This window comes from Theropithecus gelada, chromosome 18 (assembly GCF_003255815.1).
Source record: "Theropithecus gelada isolate Dixy chromosome 18, Tgel_1.0, whole genome shotgun sequence".
In the NCBI taxonomy this organism is placed as follows: Eukaryota; Metazoa; Chordata; class Mammalia; order Primates; family Cercopithecidae; genus Theropithecus; species Theropithecus gelada.
Window position 1 is genome coordinate 44,141,820 of NC_037686.1, and position 15,525 is coordinate 44,157,344.

General features: G+C 49.7%; 1 protein-coding gene across 1 annotated transcript in view; it reads left to right on the plus strand.

The window, feature by feature from the left end:
• MYO5B (myosin VB) overlaps positions 1 to 15,525 on the plus strand; it is a 385,029-nt gene that overhangs the window by 340,619 nt on the left and 28,885 nt on the right. Inside the window, exons 28-31 of the mRNA XM_025364941.1 lie at positions 3,488 to 3,727; positions 4,541 to 4,641; positions 10,939 to 11,016; positions 14,171 to 14,369. Of these exons, the coding sequence (XP_025220726.1) occupies positions 3,488 to 3,727; positions 4,541 to 4,641; positions 10,939 to 11,016; positions 14,171 to 14,369 (618 nt within the window). The remainder of the gene's footprint in view (positions 1 to 3,487; positions 3,728 to 4,540; positions 4,642 to 10,938; positions 11,017 to 14,170; positions 14,370 to 15,525) is intronic.

The following is a 15,525-nucleotide window of genomic DNA, read 5'->3' on the forward strand; positions in this document are numbered from 1 at the left end:
GTTCATTTTATTAAAATTCCTCAGAATTTTAAAACAAACTGCATCCATTACTGTTTACTGTGGCTAGATTTGTGAGAGCCATTTTCACAACTTTAGCTTGTTTTATGGAACACAGATCAGTTTTACTGGTTTAAAATCTTACAAAGTTATAGAATGGTGATTTAGTGTTGACTATATATAGAATTTCAATGAACCCTCATTCAAAATTGTGCCGCCTCCAGTGGTAACGTTCATCCTGTGTGAAATATCTACTTTGTCTCATAGAGTGCTCTCCAGGGATGTACTGAAGTTTAAGAAATAGATACCCCAACTCTACAGAAAGGTTCCTGCCCAGTCCAGTGTCCAGCTCACCTAGGAGGTTGAAGTCCTGGGGCTATCCAGGGACAGGAAATTGGAAGCATGTGGTGTGCAGGGCCCAGCCTCAGCATACTCTCCCGGGGCAGTTTCACCCCCACCCACCCACACATCCTCCCAAGACTTCAGTCCTCACCAACATACTGATCCATCTCTAGCCCCTAATTCCAACTGCTCACTGCGCCATGGGGACTACAGCTGAACACATCTGAACCCTGAAACCCCATCTTGTCTCAATAGATGACACACATGTCACTCAAGCATCTAGACTTTCTTCCCACTTACTTCCCACATCCAAGTAGTCTCCAGGTCTTGACAATTCCACCTCCTAAATCTCTGCAGCTCATTCACATCTCCCTCTGCTCCCTGCCATGGGCCATGCCATGTTGTACTCCAGCCAGATGGCCTATCTCCCCATGGAAACCCTTCTGAAGCTCTGATGACCAACTCACTGCTTTTTCCTGGATCCAGCTCCCTTCCCTGGGTTTTGGAATCTCTTGACCCCCGCCCCTTCTGCTCTGCCTTCTGCATGACAGCATTTCCCCAGCAAGTCCTGCTTGTTCTCCTTCTCTGAGGCCTTTGTACCTGGAGACCTCTTGTCTGCCTTTTTCACATAGCTAGCTGCTCCTGTCTTTTAGCTGTTCAGACCTGTTCTGTTGCCTGAGTCAGTGGATGGCATTCTTCTGTGTTCCGCAGTCACTCTGGATTCACTCGTGTCATGGTGTGTTCCAGGCCGCAGTGCCATGATCTGTACTTTAGTGTAATGGATAGGTTCTAAGCAGGTGTTGTGCCTGGCCTGAAGAAGGCAGATGATGAAGATTGGTGGGAGGGAGGGTCAGGGAATGGGACTCCCTTATTCTCCAACTGGAATGGCACAGCATTTGAATGCATCAAAACTATGTCTTTCACACAAATTCATGTTTCCATTTATATGAGGTACCTAGAAGGGTCAAACTCAGAGACAGAAAGTAGAATGATGGTTGCAGCAGATGAGGAGCGGGGATAGGGAGTTAGTGTTTCATGGGGACAGAGTTTCAGCTGGGAAAGGTGAAAAAGTTCTGGAGATGGATGGTGGGGATGGTTGCACAACATAAATGGACTTAATGTCACTGAACTGTGCGCGTAAAAATAGGTAAGATGGGGCCGTGCGCATGGCTCACACCTGTAATCCCAGCACTTTGGGAGGCCAAGGCGGGTGAATCATGAGGTCAGCAGATTGAGACCATCCTGGCTAACATGGTGAAACCCCATCTCTACTAGAAATACAAAAAAAGAAAAAAAAAGCCAGGTGTGGTGGTGGCCTCCCATAGTTCCAGCTACTCAGGAGGCTGAGGCAGGAGACTGGCGTGAATCCAGGAGACGGAGCTTGCAGTGAGCCGAGATCTCGCCACTGCACTCCAGCCTGGGCGACAGAGCGAGACTCTGTCAAAAAAAAAAAAAAATAGGTAAGATGGCTAATTTGTGTTTTATATTTTTTACCACAATAAAGCACGCATATTCTTTTGGCACTGTTGACCAGAAAGGATGATGAGGAAATGGTAGTGAGCCAGTGGGGGAGGAGAGGAGAGTGGAGAGGAGAGGTGATGTGTGGGGGACCCGTGGGATATGGTTATGGGAGATGATATCCAGGAATGTTTAGAGAATGGGATAAATAGAAATGTCACAGATGTGCCCTGGGCAGAAATCCTTGAAAAACAGCCAGAGCTTTCACCCAACCAGGCTCTCTTTGTCTTGAGGCACAATCTCACAGCTGAGTAGGGCCTGGGGTGGCTGTCAGCTCAGGCACGCAGCCAACAGCTGTCACTGAGCTCAGTTCTGGCCTGTCAAGGCTGGAGGAAACCTTAGCCACCAGCTGTTCTCACTCCCTTAAGCCACACCTGAATAGGCTAAGGTTCCAGGACTGTGCAGTGTGCACCTTGAGCCAGGAGGGGACCCAGGGCTGTCTCTACACCCAGTGTTCCTCTAGCATGTGACGCTGGCTCTCCTGAGGATGGCCTTGGCTGCCGGAAGATCACCCAGGCACTGAGGGGATCCTGAACTTCTGAACTTAGTAAATAGATTCACCATAGAGTTGGTGACTCATCAATGATCATTATTGATCACCTTATTTTGGGGCCTTCGTCATGTCTGCAGAGTTACTATCTCTGTGCATGGTTCTAAATCTTCTGGAAATCACCACATATATGGTGGAGTCATGGGGGCGCCCTGGACCAGGAGTCGGGAGCCCTGGCCATCTGTCCTAGGTCAGTCTCTAAACTTGCTGTGAGCCTTCCCCTCCCTGGGCTCAGCTTCCTCACTCAGCAAATCAAGAGATTCATTCTCCCCAGCCGTCTCCTAGTTCCATCATGCTTTGGCTCTGTAACAGACATGCAACCAATGCATACTCATCCACATCTTTGGGTTTCCTTTGGGAAATTTTGAATCTCATATATCCCAGGGTCCTGCTGGCAGTTTGTGTGTGATCATCAGACTTCATCTCAAACACAAAGTTAAATGTACTACCCAGAAAATATAATGTTCCAAAGTTGAGTTCCAATAGCACATTCGATTCTGTATGTAGGTATTTTTCCTCTGCTGACATTGACAGTTGGTGGCTTTCTATATGACCAAAACAACAAAACTGTGTCCCTGGTGTATCTTCCAAGTCATTTGTCCTGGACAAAAATGATGCTCCCAGAAAAATGGGGAGCAAGGGGTTCTCTGGGCAAATAAAGTCAGGAAATCCTGCATTGTGTAGCTTTTCTTGGAAAGCCACAAAGCATGTGAACATGTTTGGATTCTAGGAATTCCTATGTTTACTATATGTCATTTAAAATTGTGAGCCCAGCATTTCCACAAGGAGGAGTTTCACAGCCAAATGTGTTTAGAAACATGAACACTGTTGAATCACTTCGGGGAACTGCCGCTCCTGAGGCATTGTGCAGGTGCTTCACGCTTGTGACTTGAAGTCATGAGTTCACATCCAGGTTCCAGCTTTGACTGCTTGCTGATGGCAGTCAGAACTTTCCATGTGTTTCAACGTTTAAAGAGCGAAGTTTCCCAGTGGACAAAAGAAGGAGAGGAGGGGAGGCCCACACAGGGAGAGGGCCCTAGGGCAGGGAGTAATGGCAGCGGCCCTTGGGCTGTCTTCCAGAGGCAAGAGCTGGAGTCAGAGAACAAAAAGCTGAAGAATGACCTGAATGAGCTGAGGAAAGCCGTGGCCGACCAAGCCATGCAGAATAACTCCAGCCACGGCTCCCCAGACAGCTACAGCCTCCTGCTGAACCAGCTCAAGCTGGCCCACGAGGAGCTCGAGGTGCGCAAGGAGGAGGTGCTCATCCTCAGGACCCAGATCGTGAGCGCCGACCAGCGGCGACTCGCCGGCAGAAACGCGGTAACAAGATGGCGGCCCGCGGTGGGGCTGCTGAGGGGTGACCCTAGGTGATAAATTAGTGTTTTTTAAATGTATCTTTACCCACGAGGATCTAAAACCTGAAAGAGCAGAGTCTCTCGCTGTGGGGTCTCCTCTAAAAAGGCAGAGCAAAAGACTTGCTGCCCTGTCAGCATGACCTTCCCTGGGGGATGCAGCTAGAAGCTTCTAGAATCTTCTGAAGTTAATATGAAGACGTTTAATAGGTAACCTCAGGGTGGCCTTTTCACCTCATACCCCTTGCTGTTTGCTTTCTGAAGTGGAGAGAGTCCTTGGTCCCTCTCATTCCCCCAGGGTGGCAAGTTCTGTTCACTGTATTTTCCTAATGTTCTCACTTCCTGGGACAGACTAGAGCCAGAAGGTGGGGACCAAGGCCACCTGGGTCACTCCATAGGCTCTAAAAGCCTGAGCCACTTCTGGGCATGAGCCTGAGGACGGCTGGGGTAAGCAGCTGCTGATGAGTGTGGAGGATTCCAGCCGAGCCAGGGTCTACCTGTGTGCTCTGGACTTGGGTGCTGTCTCCTCCCAGGGGCACCTCCTGGCCATCTTCCCCCACCGCCCCACATGCAGCTCTGTCTCAGCCTGGCCTCGTCGTTCTGTGTCTCTTCCAAGGTGACCTTTTGGAGTCATGTTCCTGGCCTGGGTTTGATTGTGGTAATCTCTGTTCTTCCAGGCCTTTGTCTTTTCCCAAAGGCACGTTTTTATACCTGTTTGTATATAAAGCCATTTTGTGGCAATTGTTTAACCAGAGTTATTTTTTTATCTGGGGATTTCTAGGAGCCGAACATTAATGCCAGATCAAGTTGGCCTAACAGTGAAAAGCATGTTGACCAGGAGGATGCCATTGAAGCCTATCATGGGGTCTGCCAGACAAACAGGTAAGGCCGCCGTGGTCACCTGTGCTGGACGAGGCCACAGAGAAGGGCCCTGCCCAGCTGAATCTGTTTGGGGTTTTACTCAGGTGATGACCATGTGCTGAGCATCAGAGAATTATTAGAGGACACGGAAAGACTGACTCAGTCCCCTGCCCTACTGTTAGCTCAGCAAGGCTCGAGCAACACACTCTCAGCATCTAGAGCCCAGGTCCCCTGAAAAGGATTAGGAACAGCGAGCTTCCCTGGGAGGATAACAGGAGTGGAATAGGAAGGTCTGGCTGAGAACAGCTTTTCTCCTTGAGAGGAAGCTAGCTGGGGTGGGGGCTGGCTAACTGACAGCGGAGGGCTGCTTAGCCACCTGCTGCAATGCGCTTCTCATGCGTGCAATGTGTGTCACACATTGGGGGCCCACCCTCTGTCATTCAGAACAGATGGAACCCAAGCTGGGCACTCGGGGGTGGAATGGGAGCATTTCACCTCCACCATCTTAGCCAAAATGAGATCTCCCTGGATGTGAGTTTAGCAACCACTGTCCCCTCGAAGATGAGCTGAGCCAGGGTTAAGGCAAACAAGAGTGATTGTCTGAGGGTGGCAGCAGGGCCAAGCATTGTCAGCAGACAGAACGCAGACCCCCAAGGCAGAGTGCCTGAGAAGGCGCACTGCGGAGTCCACTCCTCACCGTTTAGTAGCGGTCGCATGACCAATAGGTGCCTCAGTCACCTCATCTGAACTGGGACAGCCATAGCGGCGTCCCTTCTGCGGCTTTGGGGAAGATGGGGTGAGCTCCTATCATCCATGTAAGGAACTTAGGACAGTGCCTGTCTGTGGTGCACACATGATGAGTGTTACTGCCGTGATCAACATTGTTATCGTCTCTGCTTCCTCATGCCCCTGTGGGCACCTATAAAAATGGAGCTGGCTGACCGAGTATGGTGGCTCACACCTGTAATCTAAGCACTTTGGGAGGCCGAGATGGGCAGATCACCTGAGGTCAGGAGTTTGAGACCAGCCTGGCCAATGCAATGAAACCCTGTCTCTACTAAAAATACAAAAATTAGCCGGGCATAGTGGCGGGTGCCTGTAATCCCAGCTACTCGGGAGGCTGAGGCAGGAGAATCACTCGAACCCAGGAGGCAGAGGTTGCAGTGAGCTGGAATCATGCCATTGCACTCCAGCCTGGGCAACAAGAGTGAAACTCTGTCTCAAAAAAAAAAAGACAGAGCTGGTCTTTTCCCTGGCTACCTTTCTGTCTTACCTCCACTAGTAGAATGTTGATCATTAAGTATTTGTTCAAAATTGGTGAAAACAGCAAACATTTCCAAAAAATGTCACTAGGTGGCACTGTGAGTGCAACTTTTAAGTTTTACTGAAGACTTCTGGTGCTTTGATTCCCAGGTATTTTCATCCAGTCCCTCTTTCTGCAGAGGAGGAGACTGAGGCCCGGAGGGGTGGAACAGCTCAGGCCCGCAGGTGGCCTGTGCCTAAGTCAAGGTAGAATCCGGAAGGCCTGACTCAGGCTGGGGCGGCTTCCGGCCACTGAGTAGGTAATCAGAAGTTGAAGGTGTTGTCGCAGGCTCCAGGAGGAAATTAAATGTATTTCAAGAGAGGTATAATTCTTTTCCCTAAAGGAGGGAGAGAAGGAATGCAGGTGACTCTCAGTGCTAAAACTGGAGTCAAGATTTAGTAATTTTTAATTATCTTGGGTTGAAGATAAGAAATGAGATGAATAAGAAAAAGCCCAGGTGATATTAAAGTAGAAAGGAAGAAGCACCGTGTGCTTGATCTGACAAGCGGTATGCGTATCTCCCGATCTTCAGAGCCGTCACTGTTGGCAGCCCCTTTTATTCATTTAGCGGTTGTCAGGGATCCAGATCCCAGTTTAGGTTTTCCCAGGGGCTGCTTAATACCCTAGATTTGTCTTCCTTTACAGCAATAATAATGATGGTGATAAAATAAGAATAGCTTTTATTATATCTTAAAATAATTCTGTTCCCAGCAAGCCTGGCATACAATAGGAAATTAATAGCCTGTGAAACTGAGTTAAGAACAGAAAAGGAGCCGGCTGCCCTGGGGAGCGGAGGCCTGAAGAGCCAGCTCCGCGGTGTGTGCTGTACCAGGTGCTGTGGAAGCCACCACAGTGGGTCTGCCCCTCTCCCAGTCTGGCCTTAGTTTTGGGAAGTGTTCATGATTGCTCCAAATCCCAGCATTGAGGGAGGAGAGCTGCCAGGCAGGCTGGCAGGGAACAGGGACCCAACTGGGACTCCGTGGAGCCCACAGCAAGGGGATTCCCATTACCATGAGGGCCACCCTGGCAACTGGGGTGCTTTGGAGATAGACAGCTGCTCTACCTTTCTTACCGTTTTCCTGTAATGGAGAGTTACACTGTTTAAATATAAATTATATCTACACATGTGATTTGTGGGGGACCATTTAGAATTTTGATGACATCTATCCTCTGCCTAGAACAAGTTACACTCATATGCTGAATTTTGCTTAGATTTCTGGGGGCTTCCATCACATTGCCAGTCACAGCCCCTTTAAGCATTCATGATCCTCAAGTTCAGAACTTTGATCACTTGCTAACCTTCATAGTTTATAGAGTTTTGTTTTGGTCCCTACAACTGTGTCTTTTCCCTTGTTTTGAACTCTGGGGAGAGAAGCCATTACTGAGGGTCTGCTCTGAGAGGAGCTGTAGGAACGCGGGTGGCACTTCCGCTTCCACAGAGCTTTCTCCTTTTATACCTCTGGGAACTAAGAGACACCAACATCATTATCACCATTTTACATATAGGAAGATGAAGGGGCAAGAGGGCTGCGAACATGAGCTGGGTGCTGGGCAGTTTGTCTTCTTTTCAGGGCTGTCTATGGGAGGAGGATGGGGAAGTGGGTTAGGAGGGGCACAAGTTGCCGCTGCCCTCAGACCAGCCTCACCTTGGGCGAGCACTTAAAGTCACAGAGCTAGATAGGGGCAGGAGCGCGGCCAGGGCTCCGGTCTGGCTCTAAGAACAGTGCTTCTTTGATTCCTGTCCACTTCTACCCAAGCCTTACCAAGAGTGTAGAACTCCAAAGTGAGACTGGTGCGTTCCTGATGTCCCAGAAAACCTCCCAGCAGCTCCTCTCCACCCAGCAGGTCCCCGGCAAGACAGGAGGCCTCCAGGCTTTGCCACCTAGGCTTGGTCAGATGCAACTGGGGTTATTATTCACACACCCCCCATACACACACCATGGGCCTGTCCAGGGCAGTGGAGATTGTGTTTGACAAGGAACTGTGTACAGTCTCAAGATTTGCTTGGAGCTGTTAGCTCATTTGACCTTGAGCCTCGGCTGCTGTGGGCTGCCTTGCTCAGAATGGCAAAGAAGGCAGGAGGAGCTGACTTCTACCCAGCTCCTCCCCCAGAGGGCCCAGCTTTAACCAGTCCTAGCTAAGAGCTCTTGGCTTTTTCCCGGGAGGTGATCGTTTCCTTATGTTTCCCAAAGTTCTGCTGGTCCTGAGTCAGTAGCACAGTTTGGGTCTCCTGTAATTTCATGGCTGGGTGGTATCGATCCACAAACCGTTCACCCTCATGTGGCCAGGCCTAGGGCCTCGGATGTTTCTCTGCTGTTCCTCGCGTTTGGGGTGTGTCTTCCATTTCCCAGAGGTCCCCGGGAATAAGCTAGGAGGTTGAATAGAAAGCTTGGCTATGAACTAAAGAAGTTAGGCTATCTGTGGAGCACACAGGGGGCTTTTTAGAACCGGGAAACCGACCATCTCTGAGCTGGCGGGAACCTTGTCTGTTTCCCCAGGGAGGCAGGTTCTTAGCTGTGTCAGGGCTAAGAAAAACAGGGCAGATCCTGTTTTTCAATATCTTCACAGAGGCAAAGATTATTCTAGGCCTTGTCTGGTCTTCTATAAGATCTGGAAGAAACCTTTGCATAAGGTTAGTAATTAAAGATCTGGAAGAAACCTTTGCGATAATTCAGCGGGTTGCTTTCACTTTACCCATAAAGAAAGAGGCCCAGGGCGTGGAGGTGATTAGACCGGGCCACAGGCTCATTACAGGTGGGGCTGGGAGTTGCCCTGGGCTGCTAGGTTCTCAAGCCAGTTTCCTGGATGCCGAGCCTCACTGCCTCCTGTGGCTGGGAACCGACTGCAGCGAGTTAACTTATCTCTGGGTGGCACAGTGGCCTCTCTGTAAATATTTGTAGATTTATTAATTGATATCAAGCACTTATATTTTCAACAAAAAATCCCGAGCCAAGTAGTTTGGGTTTTTTCTTCTCCCACCAGGAGGTGGCGCTCCCTCCCTGAAATTGGCCCATAGTGGCCTAAGTGGAGCTGGAGGATCTCCTCCGTGGGTTCTCTTCTCTGGGAACCAATGGCTGAAGCAAGTTGGTTGACTGGTTTTTAATTAACTCGTGTGTCTGATTTCCTGAGCACTGTGGGCTGCCTGGACTGCACAGTTCTGTACTTTTACCTTTGTCCATAGTATCTGGCTTGTTACAGAATTAAGAATTCCGGGAGTGTGGCCCTGTGAGGCTGGTGGCCTGGGCATTAACGCTGACTTCCTTGTTGTATGAGTCAGCTTCGCGTGCCCCACCCTAGAGAGCTCTGCAGTCTGTAGCTCTATGGGGACGACAGAGGTGAGGTGACCCTTTGAGACAGGGCCCCAGCAGCCCCTCCCTGGGGGGTTGGAGAGCTGGAGGCTGGAAAGGAGCTTCAGTGCAAGGTCTGGAGACACTGGGTCCTGGCACAGGAGTCAGTGTTTCTCTGGTGTGGGGAAGGAGGTGGGTGGAGCCCAGGATCCCTGCACTCGTTCCCTTTCGGCGCTGATGCTCTCTGCTTCTGGCCCTCCCCAAGAATCACTGCAGTGGTGCCTACAGTCCTCCGGGGAGCTGTGCCTTTGGGTTAAAGCACCAGCCATGAAAGGCCCTAGTAAAATGCAGGCACTAACACCTGAGAAGGGATGATGCTGAGTTATGAGTTTGGGATTTGTTAAAGTCCGTGTTGATGTTAATGATGGAGAGGTATAATGAGGCACGCCCAACTCCCACTTCCTCTCATGGCCTGAAACAGTCTCTAGGGTTAAACGTTAAAAGAGCCCTGGCTGAGGAGGAAGTCCCTTCAGATGGTGGGGGGCCTTAGGATTTTACTTTTGGTTTACAGATGGTTTGCCCCCTGGGAATGAGGATGAGGGGATTATGGGTCCTTATTTCAGGCTGTATGAATGCAGTTCTTGCTCCATTATTCCTGCGTAGAAAGCTGGAATCTGGCCTGCAAGAGGAGTACTCCAGGAACAGAGGCCGTTAGGAGCAGGAAGGTGGGACAGAGTCCTGCTGGGGGCAGCAGGCCCCTACCTGCCCTCCTTCACCCAACCCTGCTGGCCCTTGAGTATCTCTGTGTGCCCAGGGCTGTGTGAGGTGAGGACATAGGTGTAGGTGGAACATCGGACACACCTGACCTCCAGGGGCTGCCCTTGCTGGCGTGGGGCAGACACTGGGTGACTTGGAGACAGCAAAAGAGTTTGCATGGAGAGGGGTAAGGAGTCCTGCTTTCCCAAATTGAGTAAAAGTGGTAACACACCCCAGTCCCAAGGTCAAGGGGAGACATCATTCAGTTCTCATCTAGGGCATCACAAAACTTGTTTTAGCTATTTGAGAAAGACCCTGCAAGGAGAACTGGAGTTAAGATTAGTTAATACTTTTGTGTGCTTAAGGAGTCTCAGAAAGATCTACATTGAAAAGCAGGTAGTGTCTGCAGTCTCCTTCCTTACCCTGGTTGAGGCTGATGTCCCCCAGGGGCTTCCCATGCTGCTCTGCAGGATGCAATGCCTTCCCCACCAGAGCCTGCTCGTTGCCTGCAGCCTCCTCCACACACACATAGGGTCCTCTCCTCCCATCCCGTTTTGCATCTCTCCCTGTTCTTGTCTGAATCAGTCTGATTGAGGGAAGCACCATGTGTGAGGCTATGTGAATGCTTCTACTCTACCCTCACTGCTGCCTTGCTGCCATTACAGAGTTGCCAGAACAAGTTGGCCCTCTGCTGTCTCTGGGGCAGCATGCTTTCCTACCCAGGGTTATTAGCAGACCCCGCGTGAGACCACATGAGCCCACTTCCAAGACAGTACCAGAAACCAGAGGACTTGGGGGAGAGATGCTGTTTGCAGGTGACAGGAGAGGACGAAGGGGAAATGGGAGTTCTTGAGCCTTGCCTTTTTTAAATTTCCAAACCTTGGCTAGAATCTCCTCACTTTCCAGGACTCCCTGCCTGCCTGTCTGTTCCCTCTACACTGGACACCCTGTTTTTCTGTCCTTTGTTTCTAGCAAGACTGAGGATTGGGGATATTTAAATGAAGACGGAGAACTCGGCTTGGCCTACCAAGGCCTAAAGCAAGTCGCCAGGTGGAACATATTCCTTTCTTCCTGTGTCTGCTTTGTCCGTTGTGCCTGCTCATGTCTCTGCTTAACCGTTTTTCAGCTAGAGTGGGTACGAGAGCACGGGGAACAGTTGGCATGCAGTCTGGCTGGTAGCCCCTGTGGTTGACCATCTGTTGCCATACCCAGGCTGTGCAGATGTGGTTGAGGATGGCTGGTTGTTTGGGTCAAGGTGATAGCATTTAGTGGACCTCAGGAACCACATGGTCCAGCCCACTTGTTCTATAGGTGAAGAAAGAGACAAGTGCGGGAGGTCACGTGGCAGCAGGCACGCAGCTCTTTAGAACAAGGCTGAGAAAGAAACATACCTCTGGGGGATCCTGAGCCTGTGCTGCTTCCACACTACATATTGGCCCTCCCAACTCTGCAGGATCAGCCAAAAATGTCTGCCTGATCTGTGCTGCTGGCTGTGCTCCAAATGCAACCTGTGCCCCCCAGAGCCTGCCATCAGTACGTGTGCTGGTCCTGATCTCTGGGACTCCCTGGAGCTGATGGCAGCCAAGTGCAGTGCATGCGCCTTGACGTCTGGCCTCACAGCACCCTCGTGGGGTAGGGACACTGAAGCCTGAAGGGTTTAAGGAAATTGTTGGTGAAGCAGAAAATCCAGAATTTGAACCTGGTTCCATCTGATATCAGAGTCTGTGCCTGAAAGCCACTGGCCCTCAGGAGTGGGCGAGCAGCTTAGCTAGACAGGGTAGGCATGCACCAAAAGGACACCACGTGATGGTCACACCATAGGCCCGTTGACTGCAAGTGGCTTTTAAGAGCTGTGGCATAGCTTTGCCCATTGGAGCCTTTCAACAAGAGATGAACTGGTGGTCACTGAGCTCGCTTTCCAGAAAGGAAACCGGGACTCTGCGAGGTGGCATGAGTGCTGGGCCCAGCTCCCTCAGCCAGGTGGTGGCGGAACAGGAGCCAGAAGCCCTCAGGCTGCTTCTCCTTGCTGCCTGCTGAGGATGTAGTAGAGGTACCTTTGCACCAAGAGCATCTCTTCTTGGAAAAAGAAAGTTTACTCAGCTGATTCACAGGGTGGTGTTTCTCTGGGTTCAGATGTGGCCCCACAATCTGTGAGCAAGGTGACACAGTGGGTCTGTTTCCTTGTGAATGGAATAGGACCTTCCTCATGGGGCATTTTAAGGAATAAGGTTAATACAGGTGAAGTACTTTGCACATGCCTGATATGTAACCATGGAATAACAAATATTAGCTGCTACTTCTATTACTATCGTGGTAATTATTCAGTAAGATCAGATTTTTGTCCCACCAAGAAGTTTGTTTTATTGGAGGAAGGACCCTTGTATGAAACCAGGTGATTCCTCGTGCCTGTCCATCAGCAGACCAGATGTGGTTTCAGGAATCAGCAACTGAATGCATTAATAAAGTCCAGACCTATGAATCAAGAGTCCTGGTTTCTAGAATCAGCCCTGCTCTTTTGGCCTTGGTTTTCTCACCTGCATGATGAGGTGGCTAGCCTAATGTTTAAGTAGGAATGGAACCCTGGCTGAGTCACTCAGCTACAGTCTACCTGGAGAATAAGACATGAACAGCGAACGTGCCGCACAAGGCAGGAGAGAAATCCTCACGGCAGCTCGCCTAGAACCCGACAGTGTCTGTTCTCTCCCATTAAATGTATAACTTATTGGTGACTACTTTTAATGTGCTTACTATAGCCAATATTGGATATTATCTAAATGCTGTATTTCATTTAAAATCCTGATTTAATTACCCAATTATCCTCCACAAATCTCATGTTATATTTCTTTGGTAATAGGTAATATCACCTGTAGTGAATGAGTGATTTTTCTCAATCACTTCTTCATTCATGTAACTTTGTTGAGGAGTCACTGGGAGTCAGGTGTTGCACCCGGTGCTGCTATGGGGCTGACTCAGCTACATAAAATGTGGTTGCTTCTATCAACAGTGTAGACTTCCTTCTCTCTCTTGCTCCCTTGTAGACATGGTCTCACCTCTCTTATGGCAATTCTCGCCTCCCAAACCATCAGAACTGTAAAAAACATGGCGCCTTCCTCCAGGGTAGCCACGGCCTCTAATAACTGTCCCCTGGGCACACCCTGGTTCCTACCTGTGTGCCTACCTTGGACATAATCATTATTTGCATCCCTGGAAGACACTGGGGTGGATTTTTTCCATGTAACCATGTCTGAAAGCTCTTTACAATACCTCTCCCCCAGCACCCTAGCTTTCTTCCATATGAAACCTGCTACACTGAATCAGAAAGCTGGTTTAAGTAACTAAGTCCAAGAATGACAGCATCATGGTCATATTAGCATCTAACTTCATGAAGATGAGGCTGCCTATGAGCCTTTATTCATCTCTTGCCTTCTATTATGATGGGAGCATTGCCCAGGTAACTGGCACCTCCTGGTCTTGGGCCTTTTGACCCAGAGTGTTATGAGATTTCTCAATCTTCGCGAGATCTCTAGGTCTCTCTGCTTCTTGTCATGACACCAACTGATCTTACACCTTCCCCAAGATCATTTGCAAATAGTCTTAGTTTTCATCTTTGGCTGGAGGAAACTTGTGTATAAAAATTGTATATGTAATAATTGTATGTATAAAATAAAATGGGGCTAGTAATAATGGTAAAGATAAAAATGAAAGGGGCTAATATTTTGCCTTTCTAAAACTTGTGGAGAATCTGCCACAGGGAAAATATGTGAATAATATAATTAGTTCAGTTTTGCCAGAGTTTAATCTTAAGAAGGAGGTTCTTGTGAACTTTGGGGCAGATGTAGATGTTTTTATTTAAAAGATGCTTTAAGAAATGTGTTTCTGTTGATGGACATTTTGACAGGGAGGTAATCTTTCAGTCCCAAACCGCTAAACTGTGCTCACAGAATGAGGAACAAGGGTTGAGAAGAAGGCTTAGGACCAGATGTGCCTTTGGCCTTGGTTTCCCTTCATCTGAGAGGAGGACAGTTTGGCCTGCTTGCCTCGTGGTCCCCATGGCATCTGTCTCCTGCTGCATTCATCCCTCTCGGGGATGTGCAACTGCTGCTGCTGTGTGCTTGGCTGCTCCCCTGCTGTGTTTCTGCCTGTGTCCCCTCACATGGGGGCCCTAGCCTGGGCCACGTGCTCACCTGTCCTCTCCCTGACGCAGGCTGCTGGAGGCCCAGCTGCAGGCCCAGAGCCTGGAGCATGAGGAGGAGGTGGAGCATCTCAAGTCCCAGCTCGAGGCCCTGAAGGAAGAGATGGACAAACAGCAGCAGACCTTCTGCCAGACGCTACTGCTCTCCCCAGAGGCCCAGGTGGAATTCGGCATCCAGCAGGAGATATCCCGGCTGACCAATGAGAATCTGGTAGGTAGCCATGTCTAGTGGACCCCAGCTTTGGGAAGTCACGTTCTGCAAGAAAATGGGATCAGGGGTTGCCTTTGGCAAAACTGACAAGGTTCATGACCCTTGGCCCTATTGTAGGAACAGAGATTCTTAAGACCCCTTCACTGGAGCTGAAAGGTCTCAGACAGCCACACTCGTATGTCTGGGGCCTTGGTGTTGGCTGGGTGGCCTCACCTGCCTTCTTGCCAAATTTCACTGGTCTAGCTGAGCTGCTTTACCTGGCAGCTGGCTTCCAAGAGGATGAAAGCAGGAACAGTAAGACCCCTTAAGGCTCAGTCCCAGAACTAACTGTTGCTTCTGCCCATTGATCAAAACCAGTCTCATGGCTAGACCAGATATGGTGAGGGAGAGATTCGACCTCTTGAGGGGAGGAGTAGTGGAAGAAATTGTTGGGGGCCTCTTTGCAGACGGTCACCAAAGGAGCCCCAGCAGATGCCAGGGAAATGGAAGAGGGCCCCTGTCCTGTAAGAGCTTGCAGACTGGTCAGTAGGGGAAGCAAGGCATGTAATAAAGAAGAGAAAGTAGATAGTGTTTTTAAAAGCATGATTCTGCATTGAGTTAACAATGAGTATTATAGGAAGAGAATAAATGGTGGGGTGAGCTTTTGGGAGGACATGAGGCTTGAGCTGAGACAGAAGGTATGAAGGGGATGTAAACCATGGAGACTGGCAGAGGGGGAGGGAGAAGAAAAACATGGACCAAGGCACCTAGACAGGAGTGAAGGCAGCCGGAGGGCGGGGCTCAGCAGTGCCAATCACCTTCTGGAGCTGAATGTGCCTGAGGAGTGCAGCACGTTCATGTGCCCACAGTGTGTCTAGTCCAGGAGTCCAGCCATGGCTGTCATTTCCCTTTATAACCAGATCACCTGTGGTTGGGTGGCCAGTTCACTTGATCCCAAGAGGAAAAGTGGGGTCCCAGACCCACAGCTGAATAGCACTTACATACACATCTTCCCTTCCTCCCTCTGCCTCCCTCTCTTTGTCTGCAAGTCATTCTCTGTTGCATATACATGTGTTACCTGGTGGCTTTATGGAAAGAAATGCACCATATTAAATAAACCTACCTGGCCAGCTTCTGCCAGGTAGAGGAGGCAGCCTAGGAAATGCATTTGGTGGCC